Source organism: Ranitomeya variabilis, chromosome 4 (assembly GCF_051348905.1).
Source record: "Ranitomeya variabilis isolate aRanVar5 chromosome 4, aRanVar5.hap1, whole genome shotgun sequence".
In the NCBI taxonomy this organism is placed as follows: domain Eukaryota; kingdom Metazoa; phylum Chordata; class Amphibia; order Anura; family Dendrobatidae; genus Ranitomeya; species Ranitomeya variabilis.
Window position 1 is genome coordinate 696,038,752 of NC_135235.1, and position 26,682 is coordinate 696,065,433.

Below are 26,682 nucleotides of genomic sequence, written 5' to 3' on the forward strand. Positions count from 1 at the left end.
TCTCTACTCATACACACACAGCTCCTCTCCGCACACACACACGGCTCTGCTCCGTACACACGGCTCCGCTACATACACCTCGCACACACACACTGCTCAGCTCCGTACTCCTCATACACACACAGCTCCGCTCCATACTCCTCCTACACACACAGCTCCTCTCCGCACACACGGCTCAGCTCCGTACACACGGCTCCGCTAGATACACCTCGCACACACACACTGCTCAGCTCCGTACTCCTCCTACACACACAGCTCCTCTCCGCACACACTGCTCCGCTCCGAACTCCTCATACACATGCAGCTCTGCTCCGTACACCTCCTACACACACGGCTCCGCTCCATACACACATGGCTCCGCTCCATACACACATGGCTCCGCTCCATACACCTCGTACACACACGGCTCTGCTACATCCACACTGTAAACCCCTCCTGACCCCACACTTAAACTTCCCCTCATCCAGCACCATGACAACCAGCACAGCAGAGTCCTGCATACACTGAGGCCCCTGATCATGTGACCCCTGACTCCTCCCCTCCTGTGACCTCATCACAGGTCCTGTGCGCACAGAGCAGCCATATATGTGGAGTGCGGCTCTGCGGGTGGAGGTCGGTGCTGGAGGCTCCATTATTCTCTATAGGCTCCACACCAGAACTGTAGCAGGTAAAGACCCCAATATCCACAGGTGTCCCTTCTAATTGGGGGGAAACTATCCCCTCTAATAATCCACGGACAGTTCTGACAAACACGGAAAAGTGCCCCTTTATGGAGGCTCCATTATTCCCTATGTGGAGTGCGGCTCTGCGGGTGGAGGGATGTGGTGATTCCCCATTACTTGCGCATTAATACTAGAAATATATTGCACAGGGGATATCGCAGCCAATTCCCACAAGAAAAATCCTGGAAACCTCGGCTCATCTTCTCATTCAGGTCCCTACAATATCGGATCCTCTCAGTGAAGATCTTCTATATAAGAGAATTTTCCTGATTTACCCATCAAGGATGAATATGGACAGAGACAAGATGGCGGAGAGGATATTACACCTCACCCTAGAGATCCTCGTCCGGCTTACTGGAGAGGTGAGAGATTCTGATGACGTCACATTACATCATTCTTATCTATGGGAATAACAGATGGACAGAACTGGAGAGGTGAGGACTCTGGAAATGTCTGTAGTGAGATTTATTAATGTGTCTCTCCATAACCAGGATTACACAGTGGTGAAGAAGACCTCTAGTGAGCGCTGTCAGGACCCTGTGTCTGAGGGATGGGGAAGACCCCTGAGCCCAATCACGGAGCCTCCACCTCACCCACTGATACATGAGGACATCAATGACCAGAAGATCCTAGAACTCACCTACAAGATGATTGAGCTGCTGACTGGAGAGGTGACACTGCTGGGAATGCTGGGACATTATACAGTAACACTATGAAGGGATCGGGGGATGACGGTATCATTGTATGTGTAAGGTTCCTATAAGGTCTCAGGATGTCGCTGTCTATTTCTCCATGGAGGAGTGGGAGTATTTAGAAGGACACAAAGATCTGTACAAGGACGTCATGATGGAGGTTCCCCAGCCCCTCACATCACCAGGTAATAGACAGGACTAAGTACATACAGCCTATAATTATCTGTATGTAAAGAATGAATTCAGTCCCTGTATGTGTTTCCTCCAGATCTATCCAGTAAGAGGACAACACCAGAGAGATGTCCCCATCCTCTTCTTCCACAGGACTGTAACCAAGAAGATCCCAATGTTCCTCAGGATCATCAGGTAGATGGAGAGAAGGTGTCATGAGATCTCCCCTATGATGTGTAGATGGTTGTGAAGGTCTTGTGCTCAGTCTTGTTTTATCCACCAGTAGTACATGTTTTATACTTGTGTAAGGCTAGGTTCACATTGCGTTAGTGGGTGATCGCTAACGGACAGCGTTGCACGGCGAAAATGTCGCAATTAACGCCGTGCAACGGGTCCGTTAGCGCACCCATTGACAGCAATGTAAATTTCGCCTGCAGCGCATCACTAGCGCGTGCCTTTTTCGGCTCGCGCTAGTGATGTGCCGTTCTTCTGTGACGCGCCTCGGATGCTGCTTGCAGCGTCCGCGGCGCGCCCGAGGTCCGTTCCCCGCTCTCGCAGATCGGGGATCTGCGAGAGCGCGGACGTTAACACGACCCCTGAACGCGGCCCCTAAATAAACATTGCGTTAGCGCAATCCGCTAGCGCTAAACGGATTGCCCTAACGCAATGTGAACCTAGCCTAACACAGGTCGACACAAAAAAAATATTCTTTGTAATCATAGCAGTGACATTGTCCTTTTCTGAATCATCTTTTTGTCCTGATTTTAAAAATGTGTATAGTTTTTCTATAGCACGTATAGTTTCCATGGAGCAGCGTCATTATTATAAGGTATAGGAAATATACTGGCGACATTAAGAAAACAGTAATCTACATATCAGAAAAAAATGCTTCACTTTACAAAACAGTTTTTATTGAACCAAAATAATTTCATATGCAAAATAGAAACCAAAATATGAGCAGAAATTAAAAGTGCTTGACATTAGACTGTCGTTGATACAATTTTTCCGGGTTGTCCCTATATAACATCCGACAGTAATCTGCCATCATTAAGTCATTCCCAAAACCCTGGTAGCGGTGTTCCATTAGTTTAATGTCCTGGTGAAACCGCTCGCCTTGTTCATCGCTTACATCCCCTAAATTTTGAGGGAAGAAATCTAAATGTGAAAGCAAAAAGTGCATCTTCAGAGATATGCGACATCCAAGACACTGGTATGCATTTAGCAGTTCCTCAACACCTTCAATATATTCTGGAGATTTTTGTTTTCATAAGAAGTTTTCACAGATCCACATGAAGCTTTTCCAAGATCTCAATTCCTTATTATTCGGAGTTCCTTAAAACACATCATCACTCATAACCTCTCTGATCTGAGGACCAACAAATACCCATTCATTCAGTGTTGCTGGTGAAATGCTGGAGAATTTTCATGAAACGTACTGGAGCCCTTGTGAATTTGTCTTTGCCATGGCTTTCACAAAGCTTTTAATCAATCCCAACTTTATATGTAGTGGAGAAAAAAAGATTTTTGCTGGAGCAACTGAAGGATTATGCTGAACATCGTCTCTACCTGGAACATAGATGTTTCTCTGTCCCCAATCACTACGAACATAATGCTCTACTCTATTTCTACTGTCCCATAAACAGACCAATCACTTTCAAATCTCCACAGATATTCCATTCATGATGCTTATATTGTATAGCATACAAAACAACTGACAGATTTTAATAACTTTCCTTAAGATGACATGAGTGAATAATGGGGATTGATGGTTTCATATTACCATTGTGAAGCGACACTGCTTTCAAACTTCTCTGGGATAAGTCAATAAACAATCACCAATCTGCTACAAAATACTCTTGATTCAGTTCTTCAAAGAGGCCATTCACCTTGTTACAGTACAGCATTGGGCCATCAACTGTGAACAATTGTGTTAAAGTGTTACTTCTAAAATAAAAATTTTTGAAGTGTTTCGGTAACAACACACTTTGACATCATCATGAAGAAGATTTTTCTGTTTCAACCTAGATGCAAGAAGTTCAGCTTTATCTTTTGACAATGAAGGGTCTCTCATGAGATCATTTAATTTATGTTGAGTACAGCGTTCTGGCTGCTCCATCAGGTACATATTCATCTTGACTTGAGGTCTCCATGTCTTCGCCAGTAGCTTCAACTTCATAGTCTTCATATTCTACTTCATTTTCATCCAATCTGGACAATGGTGGTACAGGAACTGGCAAGGTTCCATTATGTGGAACTGGCCTAAACGCAGATTCAAGTTCAGGGTAATTAATCTTATGTTTGTTCTTTGTAGAAAATCCCTTCAGTTTGACAAAACAAAAGTAGCAGTCATTATTATGATTTTTGTGTTTTCTCCAAATCATGGGAAGAGCAAATGGCATAGTCACTTTCTTCATATTCAACCAGTCACGAAGACCATTTGAACAACTTGAGCATATCACATGAGGGGCCCAGTTTTTGATTTGATCACCGAGTGGACACTGAAAGTACATATGGTACATCTTTTTAATATCATGAGTGATTGAACGTACTTGGCCTTTTGGTATAAAAGAACAACACACATAGCAGAATCTGTTCGGATGATTGATACACTGTCGGGGCATTTTTCTCCTTTAAATCAGATCAAACAGTAGAGTAAGTTCAGTTCAATGGTGGTCACAAACTAAAGAAAAATGTGATGAGCCGACCGACAATACAGCTCTGTCAAAAAAATAAGAGACCACTGCAAAATTTTCAGTTTGTCTGATTTTTCTCTTTATAGGTATCGTATATACGCGAGTATAAGCTGAGACCCCTAATTTTGCCACAAAAAACTGGGAAAACTTAATGACTCGAGTATAAGCCTAGGGTAGGAAATGCAGCAGCTACTGGTAAATTTCAAAAATAAAAATAGGTACCAATAAAAGTAAAATTAATTGAGACATCAGTAGGTTAAGTGGTTTTAAATATCCATATTGAATCAGGAGCCCCATATAATGCTCCATACAGTTTATGATGGGCCCCATAAGATGCTCTATACAAAATACGCCCCATATAATGCTCCATACAGTTTATGATGGGCCCCATAAGATGCTTCATACAAAAATATGCCCCATATAATGTGGCACAAAGGTTAATAATGGCCCCATAAGATGCTCCATAGAAACATTTGCCACTTACAATGCTGCATAAAGGTTGATTCTGGCCCCATAAGATGCTCCATAGATTATGCCTCATATGCTGTTGCTGCGATTAAAAAAAAAAAATGGCATACTTACCTCTCGTCGCTCTGTCCCCGTTCCACCGCTGGGCGCCACTCCATCTTCCGGCTCTCTGACTGTTCAGGCAGAGGGCGGCACGCACACTAAACACGTCATGGCGCCCTCTGACCTGAACAGTCACAGCCAGAGGATGCGGAAGACGGAGTGGCGCCCGGCGGTGGAACAGAGACAGGTGAATATCGCGCAATGCTCACCCTCCCCGTTATACTCACCTGCTCCCGGCGCGGTCCCTGCTTCTCACTGACAGATAGTCTCGGCGCCGGCAGCTTGTTCCGGTGTTCAGCGGTCCCGGATACTGCTCATTAAAGTAATGAATATGTGGCTCCACCCCTATGGGAGTGGAGTCGCGTCCATATTCATTACTTTATTGAGCGGTACCACGTGACCGCTGAACACAGGAAGACCTGCCGGCGCCCGGAGACCATCGGAGATGCAGGGACTGCGCCGGAAGCAGGTGAGTATGTGACAGCTGCCGCCCCCCCCCCGCTAACCCCATGGGACAATGACTCAAGTATAAGCTGAGAGGGGCACTTTCAGCCTGAAAAATCTCGGCTTATACTTGAGTATATACGGTATGTTTTTTAGTAAACTGTAAGTTGCTCTTTTATTCTATAAACTACTGACATCATGTCTTCGAAGTTCCAAGTAATAAATTTTGTATTTATTTTCTGAAAATGAGAAATGGTCAAAATAACCAAAAATGCAGTGCTTGCAGACCTCAAATAATGCAAAAAACAAGGTCATAATTATTTAGAAACAACAATACTAATGTTTTAACTCCAGGAAGCGTTCAGAAATTAATATTTTTGTGGAATAACCATGATTTTAATGACAGCTTTCATGCATCTTGGCATGCTTTCCACCAGTCTTTCACACTGCTTTTGGGTAACCGTATGCCACTCCTGGTACAAACATTTAAGCAGTTCTTATTTGTTTGTGTCACACTGCAGCAATGCAGGTATGTGCAGACTCCATGAGGGGGAGTGGGTGAGAGAAAAAGACGTTGCACTTGCCGCACCGCAGCCCAGTGCACACTGCACCCCAGTGCACACTGCACCGTGCCACCAGGTGGTGACAGAGTGGTCAAAACCAGCTAAGTCAGTAACGGTCCGTAATAGAGTACCGTAGTTTAAAGCGGAAAACAGAACTTGTAGTCAAAATACAAGCCAAGGGTCAGAACCAGCCAGGAGCAAAGGTACCGGAGATGTGAGACAGAGAATGGAGTCAGAGTAAGCCAGTAGGTCAAAAGCCAGACAGATATGTGGCAGCAAAGATGGGAGACAGGAGACGAAGTCAGAGGCAAAAGGAACACTGGGGTTTAACAGGTTAGCAGCCCCAGCAAGCCCTAAACTATCACTGACACAAGCTGCCAGCAAGAGCACCAAGAAATAGCCACTCCCAAATCAAAGAGTCACAAGCCATCAAACAAAGAAGAACTGCTTAAATGTTTGTACCAGGAGTAGCATAATGTCACCCAAAAGCAGTGTGAAAGACTGGTGGAAAGCATGCCAAGATGCATGAAAGCTGCGATTAAAAATCATGGTTATTGCACAAAATATTGATTTCTCAACTCTTCGTGAGATAAAACATTAGTATTGTTATTTCTAAATGATTATGAACTTGGGTTTTTGTTGTTTTTTTTTTTGCATTATTTGAGGTCTGCAAGCAATGCATTTTTTTTTCTTTTTGTTATTTTGGCCATTTCTCATGTTCAGAAAATAAATACAAAATGCATTGCTTGGAACTTTGGAGACATGTTGTCAGTAGTTTATAGAATAAAAGAGCAATTTACATTTTACTCAAAAATATACCTATAAAGAGAAAAATCAGACAAACTGAAAGTTTTGCAGTGGTCTCTTCATTTTAGCCAGAGCTGTATGTAGATATTTCCCCAGAGATGACAGAGGCAGCTTCTATTTAGAACTGATTTTACTGGAGGTAATCTGGTAGATAACTATATACAGTTGTGAAGTAACTGGGTCAGCCTATTCCTTACAGGTGAACATTTGCAGACAGCTAGTTTCTCAGTGTGATATTGGCTGCTTTCAGGTTCTCTCTCTGGAGACCCTCACTCAGTTAAACCTCAGTGGCTGAGCTGTTTTCTTCCCTCTGAGGTGACTTGCCCTCCCAGAAATAGAGTGAAAATCCTCACAATGGCGGCTCTCCGCTGCCTTCCCTTCTATCTCCTTGTGGCAGGGCTCAGATCCCTGTAGAGGCCTGTCTCTTGTCAGTTTCGCATACCAGTCCTTGCTGCCATCACATCCTTTTCTGACTGACTCAAATCTTACCGACTCATAAGTTAGCTCCTCCCCATAACATGTGACTTTCCGAGAAGCCGTCATTGGTTGACTGCACTGTCAATAATCTTTCCCATAAAACTTACTAAAACCTTTACTAATGATGTTCCTGTAAGAGAATTCACATTTAAGTAAGACAAACAAAGAAATGGGAATAACATAGAAAAACCACATACATTGAAAATGCAGAAATAACGTAATAACAAAAATACTTCTATCTCAGAAAATTTGTGATAGAGCAAAACTAAGCATATTTTTGGAATCAGCACATCAAACTCCATAAAACAGACATATTACCTTTGCTAATGATATTTTTGTGTTGACCAGTGTAATGAGAACGGTGGAGATGGCAGGATTAGAGCTGACCATAGATGTGACTTCTCCATCTGTCTGTGACTTTCACAATATTTATTTCAGGGTGAAGATCTGACCCATATTAATACTACAGAGACATATGTGAGGGGTGATGAGCGGTGTAAAGAGGAGTTTCTTGCATATGACTACCCAGGTGAGTATTAACCACTAAATGCAGAGAAGTCACAGATTCTTTTCCATCACCATCTGTGGCTGCTTTCAGTGGTGTAGTGTAGCCGCTCCAGAGTCGCCATTTTGCTTCTAGACCACGGCATAGTCAACCACCCAAAACTGTTCAAATGACTTTGGGTATTGAATGCCCTTTTCTTAAGAACTTACAACCTGGTAGATCCAACTGAAGTAAAAAGACGCTGACCATTACCTGCCCAGAATTGTAAACTACAAAGTCAAATGACAGCGTACGTAGAATGTGCTGACAAGTTAGAAAATCACTTGAAGAAAAATATTATGATGGGCCAGTAAGAGAAAGCGGAGGGTAATGATGCTGTTGGCTTCCTATAACCCTGATATCTTATTGGATGAATCTCCCTTCTCTCCCTTCTGTGCTGCTGAATGTGATCATATGGTCCCTACAAGACCAGGTCCAGTCTTTCTAGCCAATCTTCAGTTTTATGATTGAACTAGCTGTACTACCCGGCTTCGCCCGGGATAATAACTGCTGTTAGCAAAATAGAATGTGTTAACAAAAATGTATTCTACACACAAAAACCACAAAACAAATACATAGAAATGTAATTATTAAAAGGCAAAAATAAGCTAATAGAAGCATTTCACAACATATATTTCAACACCAGAGATATTCCACACAGATTTAACTAAATTGGCCAAGTAATGTGAAGTAATCTTCTACTACTTATTCGAGAGCCTTTTGATAAACGACATTTTTAGTTTTTCCTTCAGGTGCAAAGACGGACAGATTTTTGGCTGTTCCATCTCTTGAACAGACCACATAAAGTTGACCATGAGAAAAGCATGGAGATTGTAAATCGATTCCAACTACTTTCAAGGACTGTCTCTGAGCCTTGTTGATGGACATAGCAAATGCCAGTCGAACAGGAAACTGGAGGAGTTTTTAAATCAAAAGGCAAATCAGTTGGAATGAAAACATCTTCCCCTGTGGCACATCCTGTCAAAATGGTTGCCTCAATTACATGTGGAAATGGGTTCTTAATCAAGAGTCTTGTTCCATTACACAGCTTTTGGTGGATCCAAATTTCTCAATAGCAGAATAGGTGCTCCAGGTTTTAGAAAGAGGTTGTGAGGAGGAAGTCCTTGTGGCTCCAAGGAATTGAGGATCTCAGTTGGATAAAATGCTTAAGCAGGGTCTATTACTGTATCCACTGACTTGTAGGTTGTGCACACACCTGGAAGGAGATTTAGAATTTGAAGATTGATCTTGTTGACGCTGTCTGTAACCGGGTCTACCGAGCTGGAGTACCTTTTTCAGTACCACCCCGTGTTTCAAGAGGTCCACTCTGCTTTGGCTGGAGTCTGAATGAAGGATGCTGGCTGGAATTCCTTGATTACATGGGCGCATAAAAAATCTCACTTCTTCCCCACGTATTTCCAGTCTGACAACACTTTATTCACCGACACAGAATATATCCCACAGATACAGAGGGTAGGCCAATTGAAAAGCGGCAGGCCAGACATACATTACAATAGCCGCAGGGGGCCGGAGCCTGTCGATATTTACTGTGGGAATTACAAAGGTGGGGGAGGTCAGAAGGGGGATATCTTGTCCCCTCTGCCCAGGGGCGCAGCCTGTGGGCTGATAGATTAGGGACATGCATCTCACATGGAACCTATTATACATACATATACCTGCACAACATATTCTGGGTGCTGAGGAGTTCCGTAACACGGCTCCCCTTTCCAGCGACGCGATCGGCATACACAGTCTGATCCTTAACGGATCGGTTTGGGGATGACCGAAGTTTATGGGGTTGGTACAAGTTCCGTTTGTCGACTTAGTCCATCGGCGTTACCGTTTTGTTTGCTGGGTCTGTAGTGGATGGTGAAGTCCAGAGGTTGTAGGGCTAAACTCCACCGCAGTAATCTGGCGTTGTCTCCGGAGACCTGATTAAGCCAGACTAGGGGATTGTGGTCGTCCATACAAATATGGTTGCAACTTTTTGAGTGCCCATACTACCGCCAGGCACTCCTTCTCGATGGCCGCATAGCTTACTTCACGGGGCAGTAGTTTCTGACTCAGGTAAGCTACCGGGTGTTCTTGGCCTTCCGTCCCGACTTGACTCAGTACTGCCCCCAATCCAAACAAAGAAGTGTCTGTGTGAACAAGGAAACGTTTAGTTGGATCGGGTGCGGCCAATACAGGGGTATTGGTGAGGGCGTCCTTTAGCTGGCGGAAGGCTTCCTCACACTCTGGGGTCCAGGTTACCTGGCGGGGCTGGTTCTTACGGGTCAGATCAGTGAGGGGCTTGGCTACGCTGCTGTAATTGGGAACAAATTTCCTGTAATACCCCGCTGTCCCTAGAAACGCCATGACCTGGGTTTTAGTGCGTGGAGTGGGCCATTTGGCTATGGCCTCAATCTTGGCTGGTTCTGGTCTCTGTTTCCCACTTCCCACCCAATGCCCTAAATACTGAACCTCTGCTTTGCCCATGTGACAATTGTTTGGGTTCAGGGTGATTCCGGCCTTGTGGATCCTGTCCAATACTGTCTCTAGGTGATTTAGATGCTCTTCCCATGTCGCACTGTAGATGGCGATGTCGTCCAGGTAGGCACAAGCATAGTCCTGGAGACCATCCAGAAGCCGGTCAGCCAGCCTCTGGAAGCTCACCGGGGCAGTCTTCATCCCAAATGGCATAACTCGAAATTGGAATAAGCCGAACGGGGTGACAAATGCCGACTTGGGAATAGCGTCAGGACTAAGGGGAATCTGCCAGTAGCCTTTGCATAGATCGATGGTGGTCAAATACTTTGCCCCCGCCAGCCGGTCTAACAACTCATCCACACGTGGCAAGGGATACGCATCCATCACTGTTTTCTCATTGAGCTTACGATAGTCTACGCAAAACTGTGTAGTCCCATCCTTCTTGGGCACTAACACTACGGGGGATGCCCAGGAACTATCTGACTCTTCAATGACCCCTAAACGCAACATCTGTTGTATCTCTTGTCACATCCCTTCTCGTACAGACTCAGGGACGCGGAAGGGGGGTTGTCGCAGGGGGGTTCTGATCCTGGGTCTCAACCTTGTGTTGTGCCAGGCTAGTGTACCCTGGTCTCCCCGAAAACATCCTCTGTCGCTGCCTCAACTCCTCCGCCTGCTGTCTCTCCCGGGGACCTAGGCCTTCACCCAAGTGTACCTGGTCCCATGTTTTAGACGGAGTCCTTTCCCCTAAGACAGGGGTCCCCAACCTGTAGCTCGGGAGCCACATGTGGCTCGCGGTCCCATGAATTGTGGCTCACGGCTGTCTGTCAGCTTGGTGCATTAGATTCAGTTATAGCAAACAGGTATGAAGAGCACATCTGAAAATTGAGAATTTTGTGATCAGCCCTGCACAGAAGAGCAGATCTGGATGCACATGAACTGGTCTTAGGGGTTTTGAGATGATTTAAGTATGGTACGCTGGAGACAAGATGACACCACCTGTCAGAATAGGTGTTTGAAGCCGGATGTGACAGTGTCTTTGGAGTACTTTATAGGAGAATACTGAATGGGGGGTATTGTAGGAATCCCTGGACTGGATCTTGGCATTTTGCTTTGGGGTGGTTGATTTTTGTGGAAAAGCTTTGGTTACCATTATGCCTGTATTGGGGGCTTTAGTTGCCACTACTGTGAGGGGGGCGGGAGCTGAAATGTGGCTCACGACCCTCTGTCAGAGCTGAATGTGGCTCTCAAGGTCAGAAACGTTGGGGACCTCTGCCCTAAGACATCAGGCAAGGGAAGTCCAGCTAAATCCTCTGCTACAGGTGCACAGATGGCCACTACCTCTTCAGGGCGCTCCCGATAGGGCTTCAGCATATTCACGTGGAACATGCGGATAACCCTGGGGTTGTCACAATCGGCGACATTATAGGTGGTGTCGGCTATTTATCCCCACTACCTGGTAGGGCCCCTGCCATACAGCTTGGAACTTGTTCTGTCTAGTGGGCTCTAACACCAGTACCTTCTGTCCTATTTCCAAGGTGCGCTCTCTGGCCCTCCGATCGTACCATACGCGCTGGCGCCGCTGGGCCACCTGCATGTTCCCACGTACAGCCTGGGTCACCTCCTTTAGGCGGTCCCGGAATTCCAGCAAATAGGGTACAATAGGTACCCCTTCTATGATGCCCTCCCCTTCCCAGTGTTCTAGCACTAAGTCTAGGGGTCCCCTTACCCATCTCCCGTATACCAGTTCGAACGGGGAGAACCCCGTGGATTCTTGGGGCACCTCCCGATAGGCAAACAGGAGGTGTGGTAAGAATTTCTCCCAGTCCCTGTAGGTCCTGGTAAAAGTCCCAATGAGTTGTTTTAACGTCCCATTAAAGCGTTCACACAACCCATTGGTTTGCGGGTGGTACGGGGCGCTTCTAATGGACTTTACGCCGCACAGCTTCCACAGTTGGTTGGTCACCTCTGCTGTAAACTGGGTACCCTGGTCCGAGAATCTCCCGGGGAAATCCAACCCGTGAGAAAACCTGGAGCAGGGCAGCCGCCACCGTCTCTGCCAGTATGTTAGGTAACGCAACCGCCTCTGGATACCGTGTGGCATAATCTACCACTATCAATTTATACCTTTTCCCTGACGGACTGGGTTTGGCTAACGGCCCTATCAGATGGACCGCTACTTGGCTAAATGGTTCCTCCACAATAGGGAGGGGGCGTAATTTGGCCTTGTATCGATCTCCCCTCTTGCCAATGCGCTGGCAACTGTCATAGGTCTGGCAGTACTGACGAACATTATAGGTTACCCCCGGCCAAAATAAGTTTTGTGTCAGACGATGCCTGGTGCGACTGACGCCGAAGTGCCCGGCCAAGGGTATGTCATGAGATTCGCAGTAACTCCTGCCTATACTTCTTGGGAACTACCAGCTGTCGTTTTATAGTGGGGCTCGTCCCTGTGTGGTGCTGCTCTGTGATCCGGTAGAGGAGTCCCTGCTTCCATACAAACTGTTTTTCTTCCAGTACCCCTCTCCCCTCTTGTGCCTTCCCACGATATCCCTCCAATGAAGGATCCTCAAGTAACTCCCTCTTAAATTCATCTGGGGTGGCCCAAGAAATGTGTCTGGCTATGGGAATACGTGTAGGGCTGGGATGTCTTACCTGGGCCTCCTCTGAGTGTGATTCCGCCTCCGCGGCTCTAGCTTGTCTCTGGGTGGTCACAGGATATGTCTCAGCCAGAGGGGCAACCGAGAAGGCAGACACCATGGGCCCCAAGTCATTTCCCAGCAAGACGTCTGCAGGCAAATCCTCCATCAAGCTGACCTCAACAAGGCGATCCCCGACTCCCCAGTTCAGGTGCATCCTGGCAGTGGGCAGTCGATGTATGGCTCCCCCTGTTACACGAACTGCCACTGTCTGGTTCATCTTCTCTTGGTCTCGGACGAGATGAGGCTTCGCAAGGGTCAAAGTTGCCCCGGAATCTTAGTCCCTGCATACGTTTCCCATTAACCCACACGACCTGTCGATGCTGTTGATTATCTGCCCGGGCTGCCTGCTCGGGGTCTACTTCATGCAGCACTTCCTCCATCTCTTCCACCCCTTGGTTAGTCGTAGCCCCCAGTGCCGGGTCAGCTTCGCGTTGGTAGCAGTGTACAGCGGCCCGGCTGAAGGTAGCTGTTTGGCCACTGGGTATGCTGAGTCCGGTTGGGACATTGTCTTTGCAGGTGGCCCAGCTGACGGCAGGTGTGGCATCGCGCCCCAGGGGGACTGTGGTAGGCCGGGTTTCTAGCTGGTCCCCCTACAATCTTCGGTGGTTTGGGGTCCTCTAAGTCCATGGGCGGACCCCTAGTGACCATCTTTCATCCGGACAACTGAGGCCTCCTGGCATCATGATGTTCATCGGCCAGACGAGCAGCTTCCTCCAGAGTCGTTGGCCGCCTGTCTCGAAGCCATTCCTGTGTCTCGGGGTTTAGTCCATTTAAAGAATCGTTCTAACAAGAGCTGGAGGACGTCCTCCTTAGTGGTTGCTTGGCTCCCTTGTACCCACTGTAGCTGTGACCGCCATAATTTACAGGCCCATTCAGTGTGGGTATCGGTTACTCGTTTTATAAGTCCGCGGAACTTTTGGCGGTATGCCTCTGGTGTCAGCGCATACCGGGCCAAGATCACTTCTTTGATCCGCTCATAGTCCATACAGTCCTCATGAGGTTCCGTGCGATAGGCGTCCGCTGCCCGGCCTGTCAGCTTGCTGGCCAGAATCTGAACCCGTTCCTCCGGCTTCACTCGATGAAGGGCACACTGCCGCTCAAAGTCCTACAGAAAGCCATCAATGTCTTCCTCTGCCTCCCCCAACTGTCGGAAGGCATTATACTGGATCTTTTTGTGGCTTACTGTTGAAGGTACCTGGTCGGAGGCCAGAGCTCCCCCTGCTCGCTGACTCTCCTCTCTCCGCTCTGCCATCTCCATCTTGGCCAGCTCCACTTTGGTCCGCTCTGTCATCTCCATCTTGGCTAGCTCTATCCTGGTCCGCTCGGCCATCTTTTCCTTCAAATCAGTACGCACATCAGCCATCACCTCTCGTATGATCTCTACTGCAGGGTTTGGGCCATAGAACGCCAGTCTGTTCTTTACCTCACTCTGGAATTCAGTCTCCTCCACGTTCACATTGGGAGGCACTGCACTGTCGTGTTCCATGATGGCTGCTATCAAATCCGCTTTTGTTTTGTTGCTGGCGATTAACCCTCGGGCTTCCACCAGATCTTTTAATGTAGTCCTCTTTAACTTCTGGTAGTTGTTTTCCATTCATTCCTTTCCTCCTGTAGAAGGGGTATCACATCCCGCTGTCTGCCACCAGTGTAATGGGGTCTGCCGAGCTGGGGTACCTTTTTCAGTACCACCCCGTGTTTCAAGAGGTCCACTCTGCTTTGGCTGAAGTCTGAATGAAGGACGCTGGCTGGAATTCCTTGATTACATGGGCGCATATAAAACCTCACTGCTTCCCCACGTATTTCCAGTCTGACAACACATTATTCACCGGACACAGAATATATCACACAAATACAGAGGGCAGGCCAATTGAAAAGCGGCAGGCCAGACATACATTACAATAGCCGCAGGGGGCCGGAGCCTGCCGATATTTACTGTGGGAATTACAAAGGTGGGGGAGGTCAGAAGGGGGATATCTTGTCCCCTCTGCCCAGGGGCGCAGCCTGTGGGCTGATGCATTAGGGACATGCATCTCACATGGAACCTATTATACATACATATAACTGCACAACATATTCTGGGTGCTGAGGAGTTCCGTAACACTGTCATTTTTGAGAGCTAGAATAGCCCTTTCACACAGCCAGCCAGAATTTTTGAAGTGGAGTTGAATGTTTGGAAAAACCTTTGCTTTCAACCCCTCAATGGAAGTCACAATGCATCAAAAGTTGCTTGGGCAGGTGATCTGTCCAGTGGTTGAGCCAATTGAGTGGTAAACCAGTCCATGAACTTTAAATGTCGGCATAAATCCTGTTGTAAACATTTCTTTTGTTGCACCAAATGATGTAATTTGGAAGCAGGAGTTGTACTTTCCGATGTTGTCCAAGAAATGCTTTGATATTGTACTGGTACCTGTCATCAGAGACCTTAGGGGATCTGGTGGTGACAGGAGAGGTGGAAGTTTTATCTTGCCATTTGCACAGCATAAACCTGGCGGTTCATCTTTCCATTTCAGGACACTGCAGTACATGCAGACAACATCCATTTTTCCTATCTGAACTTTAGGATTATGCTGATAGTTTGTCTGACTGGTAACAAAAGGCAGCATGTTTCAAATCTCCAAACATTTCCTGTGCCCTGGTGGAAGAAATAGCAATTCTCTTAGTGGCAAGTTGGCCTTCTCTCTGCTGAGATGACTCATTGGCTCTTGAGGAAGCAGCTGCTGTTCTCATGTCAGCCTTGTTTCTCGGTCTTCACATTTTTCATTGGCCGGTAATGCAGCTTTTCTTTTCGCATCAGCTGACATTCGTGCCATGGAATTCCTTTTCTTATGAGGCATTATTGTGGTAAAAATAGTCTGTAACTGGCAGTTTCTATATCCTCTCACATAGAGGTAATGTGACGGACATCAGCCTTTCCACCAACACACCCTAACTGAATGCTATTACCTCACACAAGCTTTGTTATACTTAGAATGTCCTTTGTTGCCTATATTATCCAATCAGAGCTCAGATTAAATAACTGTAGCAAAATAGAAGCTGAGCTGTGATTGGTTGTTATTGGCAGCCTGATAAATCCCCAGCCAACAGGAAGCCCTCTTCCCTGGCAGTATATATTAGCTGATAGCTGCCGTATTTCCTATATGGTACATTTGTTGCTCTTGTAGTTTGTCTGCTTATTAATCAGATTTTTATTTTTGAAGGATAATACCAGACTTGTGTGTGTTTTAGGGCGAGTTTCATGTGTCAAGTTGAGTTGCGTGTGGCGACGTGCATGTAGCGACTTTTGTGTGGCTACATGTGTGTAGCAACTTTTTGTGTGTCGAGTTGCATGTGACAGGTTAGTGTAGCAAGTTGTGTGCAGCAAGTTTTGCGCATGGCGAGTTTGTGTGGTGGGTTTGAGTATGTGCAAGTTTTGTGTGAGGCAACTTTTGTGCATGTGGCAATTTTTCGGTGTGTTCAAGTTTTGCGTGTGGCGAGTTTTCCATGAGGTGAGTTTTGCATGAGCCTAGTTTTGCATGTGGCGAATTTTGCGCGTGGCGAGTTTTGAGTGGATCATTTTGTGTTTCGACTTTTATGTGGCGAGGTTGGTGTATGTGTGGTGAAATGTGTGCTGAGGGTGGTATATTTGTTCAAGCACGTGGTAGTGTGTGGGGCATTTTGTGTGTGTGTTCATATCTCCGTGTGTGGTGAGTATCCCATGTCTGGGCCCCACCTTAGCAACTGTACGGTATATACTCTTTGGCGCCATCGCTCTCATTCTTTAAGTCCCTCTTGTTCACATCTGGCAGCTGTCAATTTGCCTCCACTTTTCCTTTCACTTTTTCCCCATTATATAGATAGGGGCAAAATTGTTTGGTGAATTGGAACGCGCGGGGTTACAATTTCGCCTCACAACATAGCCTATGACGCTCTCAGGGTCCAATGGAAAAGACGAAGAGCTAGCACTCGACTATAGGTGGAGTTTGATGGTGCAGGTGAACGGAGCCAAAAGCTCCCTCAATACTGGAGAGAAAGTCAAATCACTGCACTCATCTTGTTGATTTTTGCTGAAGTGAATAGTTTATTAAAGATGAAGACGAAACCACAGGACAATTTTTAACGTTTCGGCCACACAGTGGCCTTGATCACAAACAGGTTTTAAGGAGCAATAAACTCCGGGTAGTGTAGATCCACTAATATAGAGTGGATGTGTCCGCTCAGATATCCAGCGTCTGAAAGCGTGATCCGCTGTGTCTTGGCGGTGGTGGCGGCAATGCCAGAGGCTGCGTTGGTGGTACCGTGGGAGGCGCCGACACAAACTGTGTCTCGGCGGTGATGGCGGCAATGCCGCCACCACCTCCAAGACACAGCTTGTGTCGGCGCCTCCCACGGTATCACCAACGCAGGCTCCCGGATCACGCTTTCAGACGCTGGATATCTGAGCGGACACATCCACTCTATATTATTGGATCTACACTACCCGGAGTTTATTGCTCCTTAAAACCAAAATCTCTCACTCCATCTGTCCCGGATCCTATGGTCAAATGATATACAGATAAAACTAAGCCAACCTAGTATTTGGCAGATGCCTCAGAACCATACTTACACTGTTCTGGATAACAGTATACTGGACTAAAGGCCTTATCCTCTCAACTTGGGGTAATACGGGGCCGTCTCCACCTATGAACATAGTAGAATACTTTGATATCACATGACGGAATGCTACCACAATAGGCACCTGTTTGTGATCAAGGCCACTGTGTGGCCGAAACGTTAAAAATTGTCCTGTGGTTTCGTCTTCATCTTTAATAAACTATTCACTTCAGCAAAAATCAACAAGATGAGTGCAGTGATTTGACTTGCTCTCAGGGTCCAGACGTGTGGCTGTAGCTGCGGCGGTGCAGATGCCAATCCCGGACACACACACGTGAATTTCTGTACAATGACTAAGTTTCCCTTTATCCTGACTTTTCAATGAGTTTTAAAACTGACACACAGTAGCTCCAAAGGTCCACCATAAATAAGTGCAAAGTGTGGGTATTTTTTTATATTTTACAGGTTCATTCTGTATGATAGTTTGATGACGTCGGATCGGTCTCCCTCACTTATGTGTATCTGTAACTCTCTGGTAGTCTTTAAAAAAAAAAAAGGTCTCCATTGACTTCCAAATGCCCGAGATCTAATTTTAAGACACCTCAGCTCTACAGTATTATAAAAAGTTCTCTTTGAATGTCTAGAAACTAATCTATCAGAAAATATTGGCCCTTAAGATAGTTTAATTGCCAGAGCCACCAAATCCCATACTCTAATTACCCCAAAGAGGTTTCACCACTGGTTACTCATTCATTACTGATGAAGACTGTTGAGTTTGATAATTTCAGTAGATGTTATGGTCTATAGTCAGTTATTGACTACAGCCAGTTTTGTGTTCCTAATCAGGACTCATTTTTCAAATCTGACATGTTTCACTTTATGTGGTGATAACTTTGGAATTTTTTCACAAAGAATAATAGAAAACAAATGGACCTTACAAATGTTTTTCCAAATTCTCTTGAATTCCACAATACCCTATATATGGTTGTACACTACTGTCTGGGCACATGGCAGGTTAAGCAGGGAAGGAGAGCCATGTAGCTATTCGATTACAGATCTACCTGGAATAGTTTTCAGAAACAATGTATTGGGGCACTGTTTATGGTCATGTGGCAGCTCAAAAGATGTCCGGCATGAACATGCTTGGCATTATCTACTCCATTTTCCATATCACAAGGATTGGCTTGCTCATCATCCTTTAATCCTTCTACATGGATCTTGACTTACACGGAGACCCCTAGGCTTATGCCATGGTGGTACCTGCTGTTCTGTGGTGTGAGATGGCAAGAAGAATAGTCATATAGCTGTGTCAAAACCAGGAGGACAGAGAAAATTCAAAATGTCAATATACCATTTTATTACCCACCACATAGTAACCAGATTGTGCTCCAGGAGACACCTACACCGTAAATTAAGTGGGTTCTTCTCACTGTATTATTTCCAAATATATGGATGCCAAATGTGGTGTGGGTTCACTGCAAGGCACAGAAGTGAGGGGGAGATTTGACTTTTGGGAGAGCGGATATTGCTGGATTGGTTTATGGGAGCGATGTTGCTATTCAGGAGCTTTTAGAGCCACTAATAATGTGGAAACCTGTTTTTAAGAGATGATGGACCTGAGTGGAGACTTGTTTTTAAGTCAGATGTGTAGACATTTTTATTAATATTATTTTCGCCTACATGACCTCTCCCCTGACAGCACCACCTGAGAAAGTGTATCTGCCCATCAAGTGACAGGAAACCTACTGAATGAATGGGAGTTAGCTCTCCTCGACAACAGTTGGTTTCCTGTCCTTGAGGGAGCTGAAGGAAGAGCGGTACTCTAAAGATTTTCTCTGGTCCAGAGCGTGTCCAGGGACAAGATGACTTCCGGATGGGGTATACTTCTACTGGCCAGGGCGTTGGTGCAGGCAGAGACCTCTTGGTAAAAGTCTCCTGCTGACAAGAGGTCCCTGGTCTGCGCACGCCGGGGCAGCAGGAGCACGCCATGCTAAGTGAACCGGGACATGCTTCAGGGACTGCACACGCGATGATGAGCACACTGGAAAGCATGGCTGCCTAGCTCTGACCAGTAGATGGGATGTAATATCTGGCATGTCCTGATGACGCAGTGAGCCAGACGTTATGCGGCTGTCTGGGTCTGATCATGCTCAGGGCTGGCTGAGGCTCCCTGCACACAGCGCACCGGATTTGAATTATGTATGACCTGAAAATCAGGGAGGTGCCGGCGGAGGTGTGACAGGACTATCCCTATATATAATGTGATGGTCACAAGAAGATGGCACCTTGCAGCAACTTCAAGCATGGATGTGGTTGAGAAGGCACAGCAGCAGGAACCGCAGCCACAGACACTGTCACCACAGCAGCGTCACCAGGAACACAGCAGTGGCAGTCAGGCAATAGGCAGAAAGACTACCCAGAGGAACAGGGTGGGTCATGAGTTCACCACCTCCAGGGGTAAACACACCTCCAGGTGAGAATAATCATGTGAACCGATCCTACCTTAATTTCCGGTACCCTAGACTGAACTTCAGAATGGTAAGTGATGTTCATGAAGGTTCACCATGTTAAATAGGTCCCTTTTCTCTGAAGATACTGACAATTGGGTATGGTCCATTAGGACAACCATAAGTATTGCAAATTCTAAAACTCCTACTACAGTTCAGGACATGTTTGGTAGTTTAAAACAGAAATGGAGGTGTTCATTTCCAGTCAAATGAAAAAAATTAAAATGCTCATTGAATAATGGACGTGATAAAAAGGGTCCGCTACTGCCTGCATAAAAAAGCAGTAACCCATTTCACGAGGAAGAAACAGGCTTATGGGAGAAGACCCCTAAGATTGATGTAGCAAAATCATCCAAAAAGGCCACCTTACCTTTTGTGGATCTGGGAACTCTTAGGGACCCCCTGGACAGTAAAGCTGAAATTTATTTAAACCAAACATGGTAATCTTTAGCAGGGGCATTAAAGCCAGCAATAGCAGCAACCTGCACAGCCAGATCTATGATGGTCTGCTTACAGCAACTCGATGATCAGATCCGGAATAACAGTCTGAGATAAAAGATGCTGGCAAATCTCCTGCTAATGCAAGATGCTGCTTGCTTTCTTCCTTCCTCGCGGATGCTTCCTCGGACGCAGTCAGGTTAGCGGCCAGAGCAGCGAATGTAACAAACGCTGCCCTTGGAGCATTGTGGCTCAAATCTAGCCGGTGGATGTCCACCGGCTTGTTTTTGGCCACTCCAGCCAAAAACATTTCCTCGTCTGTCCTCAATACCCCAAGTCGCCTGACCCTTGGGGGACACTCCCCTCCCAAAGCTAACTGTGCTTTGTGTGGGTGTTTCCCTCATGCTGAGACCCATCACCTATGATTGCATGTGAGACCCCCTGTGGTGATGGCGCCCCTGGGTCTACTATCCCCATCCACGCAATGTGCCTAGTTGCTGGCAGCACAATAGATTGAGACCTTGAGATACAGATGAGATTGCTAGAATGATTGCTTTACATTTACCTTTAGGTTTAGATCCATCCCGCACGTCCTCCTTTGCTTGCAGTCACTGAATGAAAACATTGATTCCTGAGGCTAAACTGACAAGCAAGCTAATCAATAATAAAGTCCATAGAAGAATAGAAAGTATGACGGCACCAGGATGAATGGTTTTTGATGTCAATTAAAGTGGGCAGTTCGCTGCAATAATCAAAGTTTCATGTGGCAGACAGACCAACCGTGGACAACTATTGCACTGTGGTGCACAACCAAGCAGTAATTCATATTAGAACATCCAGAGAAAACAGAAAAGGTGGCACTCACCCAAGCGATGTAAATAAAAAATCCTTTAGGAAAGAAGGCGGCAAAAAAACACTATAGCAAACTGGATCAAGCAGTCTATTTGTCTGCCTCTCTGAAAGCACATTCTACCCGAGCGATGGCAACATCATGGGCAGAGAGGGGGAATGCTTCATCAGAGCAGATATGCAGAGCCGCCAACTGGTCGCCCATCCATACGTTCACCAGACATTACCTGCTAAATTTCAATAGGGATTTAACATTTGGCAGACGTGTTCTGCAGGCCGTGATCCCTCCCTAGAGAAATTAGCTGTTGGTACTACTCCGAAGTGGCTGTCGTGGAAGGTTCCTAGAAACCGAATTACCTGTAAGAACTAATTCTATTATTCTAGAGGTTACAGTACATCTTCAGGAGTGGAATGTTTTAATAATTACATACTTGGACGATTTTTTGGTGGTGGGCAGATCGATAGAAGAATGCAATCACCAAGTGATGCAAGTCAGAACCAGCTAGGATAGATATTAAATTCTGAAAAGTCCAAACTGGAACCACTAAGGATAAAGTCTTTCTTAGGGTTTATCTTGGACTCAGGAGAACAAATGTGTCATCTACGGTAAGAAAAGGAGACCAAGGTCATAACCCTAATAGCAGCAGTGACCAGACTGGTTATGACTCTTAAAGAAGGCAATGCCACTGCTGGGGACAATGACTTCCTGTATTCCGGTAGTCCAGTGGGCCCAGATACATTCCAGGAACTTAGAGCAGGACATCCTGAAAGGAGAAAAGGAAGCTCAAGGGCTATTTAGAAGGGAAGATTACACCTTTCTGGGTGACTATCAATTCCATGACCTGATGGCTGGAGTTGGAGACTCTATCACAGGGACTTCCTTGGTCCTATCAGATTATGGACATGATCATGAAAGATACCCGCTCGGAGGGTTGGGTAGCACATATCCAAGATTGCATAGTTCAGGGAATCTGGTCGGAGACAGAAAAACATTTTTCCTCGAACATGAAAGAACTACTAGCAGTGAAGAATACAGTGGTGAAGCTCCTTCCTTATCTAAAGGGGCATCATATTAAAATTGTCGGACAACATTTGCATGCATCAACCATTAGGGGGTACAAAATGTCGTCCCCTGATGTTAATGACAGAACAGACTCTTCGAGTCGTGAAACATTATCAATTAGTACTGACCTCACTGCACATAAGAAGGAAGGAAAATGAGAGCGCAGACTTCCTTAGTCAGAATACACTAAGGCAGGGTGAATGAGAACTGAATCCAGTAATATTCCAGCAAATTGTGGAACGCTGGGGACAGCCAGATATAGACTTGTTTGCCAACGAGCGAAACCAAAAAAATGGAAAGCGTGTGCTCTCTGAATCCGAAGGAAAGTCCCTATGCAGTGGATGCATTACACATTCCCTAGGACTTCAACATAGCCTATGCCTTCCCCCTGTTAAATGTTGATTCCGGCAGTATTGAAAAAGATTCAGGAAGAGAGGGCAAGCGTTATTCTAATTACTTCTTTTTGGCTCAAGAGACCATGGTTCATGTGGCTGAGCATGATTTCTGTGTCGGATCCTTTTGTCCTCCAAGATATCCTGGATCTCCTCAGGCAGGGCCCAGTTTGTCATCCTCAGGGGTCTGACCTGCATTTGACGGCCTGGAGTGTGAAAGGTCGCTATTAATCCAAAAGGGCTTCTCCCCGGCCTTAGTCTCTACCCTGCTTCATAGCAGGAAACCAGTAACAACTAGAGTGTTTGGTAGGACTTGGGCAAAATCATGGTCTAGTTCAGGGCAATCCTTAAAATGAAAAATTCTAATAAAGGCCATTTTAGAGTTCCTTCAGAAAGGTATGGAGATGGGCTTGGCCACCAGCACGCTTAAGGTGCAGGTGTCAGCTCTAGGAGCCTTATGTACTGTATGCTCAAGTATAAGCCGAGATTTTCAGCCAATTTTTTTAGGTTAAAAGTGCCCCTCTCGGCTTATATTTGAGTCATTGTCCCAGGGGGTCGGAGGGGGAGTGGCAGGAGTGGCGGCTGTCACATCATACCTACCTGCTTCCGGTGCGGTCTCTGCACTTCCCTGCTTCTCTGATAGTCTCCGGCGCCCGCAACTCTTCCTGGTCACATGGTACCACTCATTAAATTAATGAATATGGACGCGACTCCACTCCCATAGGCGTGAAGCGCATATTCATTACTTTAATGAGCGGTACCATGTGACCGCTGAACACGGGAACAAGCTTCCGGCGACACCATCGGAGAAGCAGGGATTACGCCAGGAGGGTGAGTATGATTGGGAAGGGTGAGCCATGTGATATTCTCCTGTTCCACCGCCGGGCTCTGTCTTCCGCGTCCTCTGGTTGTGACGTTCAGGTCAGAGGATGTGATGACGTGGTTATTGCGCGCTCTCTGCCTGAACAGTCACTGCAGAGACCCGGAAGACAGCGGTGCACAGCAGTGGAACGAGGACAGGTGAATATTGCAAGTGCCGGGGGCCTGAGCCTGCAGCGACCCCGGCACCTGGCTCCCAGCGACGAGAGGTGAGTATGTCATATTATTTTTTTTATCACAGCAGCAGTAGCAGCATATAGGGCATATTATTCTGTGGAGCATCTTATGGGGCCATCAACCTTTTGTGCAGCATTATATGGGGCATAATATTCTATGGAGCATCTTATGGATCCATCATTAACCTTTTGTGCAGCATTATAGGGGCATATTTTAATATGGAGCATCTTATGGGGCCCATCATGAACATTATGGGGCATTATATGGGGCTCCTGATTCAGAAACGCTTAATCTACTGATGTCTCAATTAATTTTACTTTTATTGGTATCTATTTTTATTTTTGAAATTTACCAGTAGCTGCTGCATTTCCCACCCTATGCTTATACTCGAGTCAATAAGTTTTCCCAGTTTTTTTGTGGCAAAATTAGGGGTCTCAGCTTATACTTGGGTCGGCTTATACTCGAATATATACGGTAATTATAAATTAGTGGCAGATAGGTGGATAATTAGATTCAGTATGCAATGTAATAGGTCTGGACTGATACCAGCCCCAAAAATGCCTCCTTGGGATTTAAACCTGGTCTTGAAGGCTTTAACGAGCTCTCCCTTTGAGCCCTTAGACAAATTACCATTCAAGATACTCACCCTAACAACGGTAATATTGGTGGCCTTAAGATCAGCCCGCAGAGTTAGTGACTTCCAGGCTCTATAAATTAACCACTTGTTTACACAGATCACGGAAGATAGTTACCGTATTCTTCGTATTATAAGACACTCCAGATTATAAGACACACCCCAAATTTTGAGGAGAGAAAAAAAAAAAAAGAAAAAAAAAATAGATATATATATTTTTAAATAAAATGGTGGTGCTTCTTGTAATCCATGTGTCTTATTGCTTACTGGGGGTGGTGGCTGCGGTGAAGCGGGGTCGCTGCTGCAGGAGGCAGGAGTGGGGTAATGCTGCAGGCTGGGATGAGGGGGTGCTCCAATGTGCGCCGCGCTGCTTCAGGTGTCCAGTGCTGTTGCAGGGGTCTTTGGTACTGCGGGGGCCCTGCTGACATTTTGTGAAAGGCCAGAGCCCCCACAGTTCCATGGTTTCCTATGCAGTGGACTCTTGGAAAATGGCCTCCAGGAGGCGGCACATGCGCAGATGGAGATCTTGGCACCAAGATCTCAGGAGATGAGATTTCAGCGCTGAGATCTCAATCTCCTGATATCTTGGTGCTGAGATCTCCATCTGCACATGCGCCGCCCCCTGGTGGCCATTTTCCCAGAGTCCACCGCATATGAAACCATGGAACTGCGGGGGCTCTGTCCTATCACAAAATGTCGGCAGGGCCCCCGCAGCACCGAAGACCCCCGTAGCACCGACAGACACTCCCTCATCCCAGCCAGCGGCCTGCAGCAACGTTACTAGAAAGGTGTATCTGCGTTATAAGATGCACCTCCATTTTCCCCTCAAATTTTGGGGGAAAAAAGTGTGTCTTTATAATCCGAAAAATACGGTATATTGAAACCAGACCCAGCATATCATCCAAAAGTGGCATCTATATTTTATGGGAGCCAAGAAATTGTTCTTCCCTCTTTCTTTAGCAATCCTAAAAATGCAGAGGAGCAGAGATTTGACACGCTAGATGTTAAACGGGTCTTGGTGCAATATTTAGCCATATCAAAACAGTGAAGAAAGAGTAAATCCTTATTTGTGTAATTCCAAGGAGTTAGGAAAGGTCTTAAAGTAACAAGGGCAACCGTAGCTAGATGGATTGGGGACGGCATTAGCTTTGTCTACTCCTCTAGTAATACACCAGTTCCAAAGAACTTGAAGGCTCATTCCACCAGGGCCATGGCAACTTCCTGGGCTAAGAAGGTGGAAGTGTTGATCGACAGGATATATAATGCAGTGCCATGGTCCTCTCCTACCTTCTATATAAGCATTAGCAACTTAATCTGTCTTCTTCTGATGACCTGTCCTTTGGGAGAAAGGTGTTGCAAGTGGTGACCCCTCCCTCAGGTACTTTGGTCTATGTAAATCTCTCAGGTGATGCTGTCATGAGAGAAGGGGGAAAATCTTAGTTACTTACCAGTAACAGGAATTTATAGAACCCTTATATTCCCTCCCTTTTTATCACTTGTTGGTGTGCACTACATAGGAGTGTTTAAGAAGAAATGTTGATTGGTGATTGCTGTGTTATTAACTATCTGCAGGTCCTCTCATGTTATGAAATCCAACTGATGTGGAGGAGAGGTACCACCATTTTATTCAATAGGTTTCCTGTCCTTTATTGGCAGACACCATCTCTCAGTGCTGTCAAGGGCTCTGTAAAATCCCATTACCTGTAAGTAACTAAGATATTTCCATTGGCAGATGATGGACCTGTGTGGGGACTTTTGTTTTGCGGGATGAGAAGAAATTTTTTGGTATTAGTTTTTCCTACATAACATTGTTGGCTTTTTATTCCTTGTTTGGGTGGCAGAATGAACAAACAGTTGTACACCGCTCCATCCTATGAGGTTTTCTATTAGACTATGAACTGTCATTGTCTTGGTAAATAAATCAATATTTTCACATAACTTGCTATTTTTATGGACAGTTTAGGTAGAAATGTTAAAAAATAAAAAGATCACTGATATTTTATTCAAAAATGATAATTCATTTTATTCTTGGCAGATGACTGTACCAGGAGATCAGAGGGACAGCTGACGTCTTCAATTTTTAAATCAGATGATCTTGAGATCCCACAGGACACAGTTGAAGTGAATTCCATTGCTCCCGATATACCATCATCCCTTCATAGCAAAAATCTGTCACGTGATTCATTACCGACTACTAAGCAAAATCAGAGTCCCAAAATAAGCATTAAAAACCGGATTGCTCCTAATGCAAAGAAGCCATTTCCTCATTCAGAATATGGAAATGGTTTTCCCCTAGAAAAATGTTTTCTTAAACATTAAA

At 45.8% G+C, this 26,682-nt stretch overlaps 1 protein-coding gene across 3 annotated transcripts; it reads left to right on the plus strand.

Moving 5' to 3' along the window:
* Positions 1–569: 569 nt before the first annotated feature.
* Positions 570–26,682, plus strand: LOC143767705 (uncharacterized). 3 transcript variants are annotated; one of them, XM_077256215.1, is made up of 7 exons: positions 577–667; positions 935–1,084; positions 1,214–1,393; positions 1,476–1,599; positions 1,683–1,780; positions 7,578–7,668; positions 26,398–26,682. In XM_077256215.1, exons 2-7 carry the CDS (start codon positions 1,007–1,009, stop codon positions 26,679–26,681), a joined length of 855 nt encoding a protein of 284 aa, XP_077112330.1. In that variant the 5' UTR covers positions 577–667; positions 935–1,006; the 3' UTR covers position 26,682. The 3 variants fall into 3 exon arrangements, with proteins under 3 accessions (XP_077112328.1, XP_077112330.1, XP_077112329.1); XM_077256214.1 differs by having other exon boundaries at positions 581–667; positions 872–1,084; XM_077256213.1 differs by having other exon boundaries at positions 570–1,084.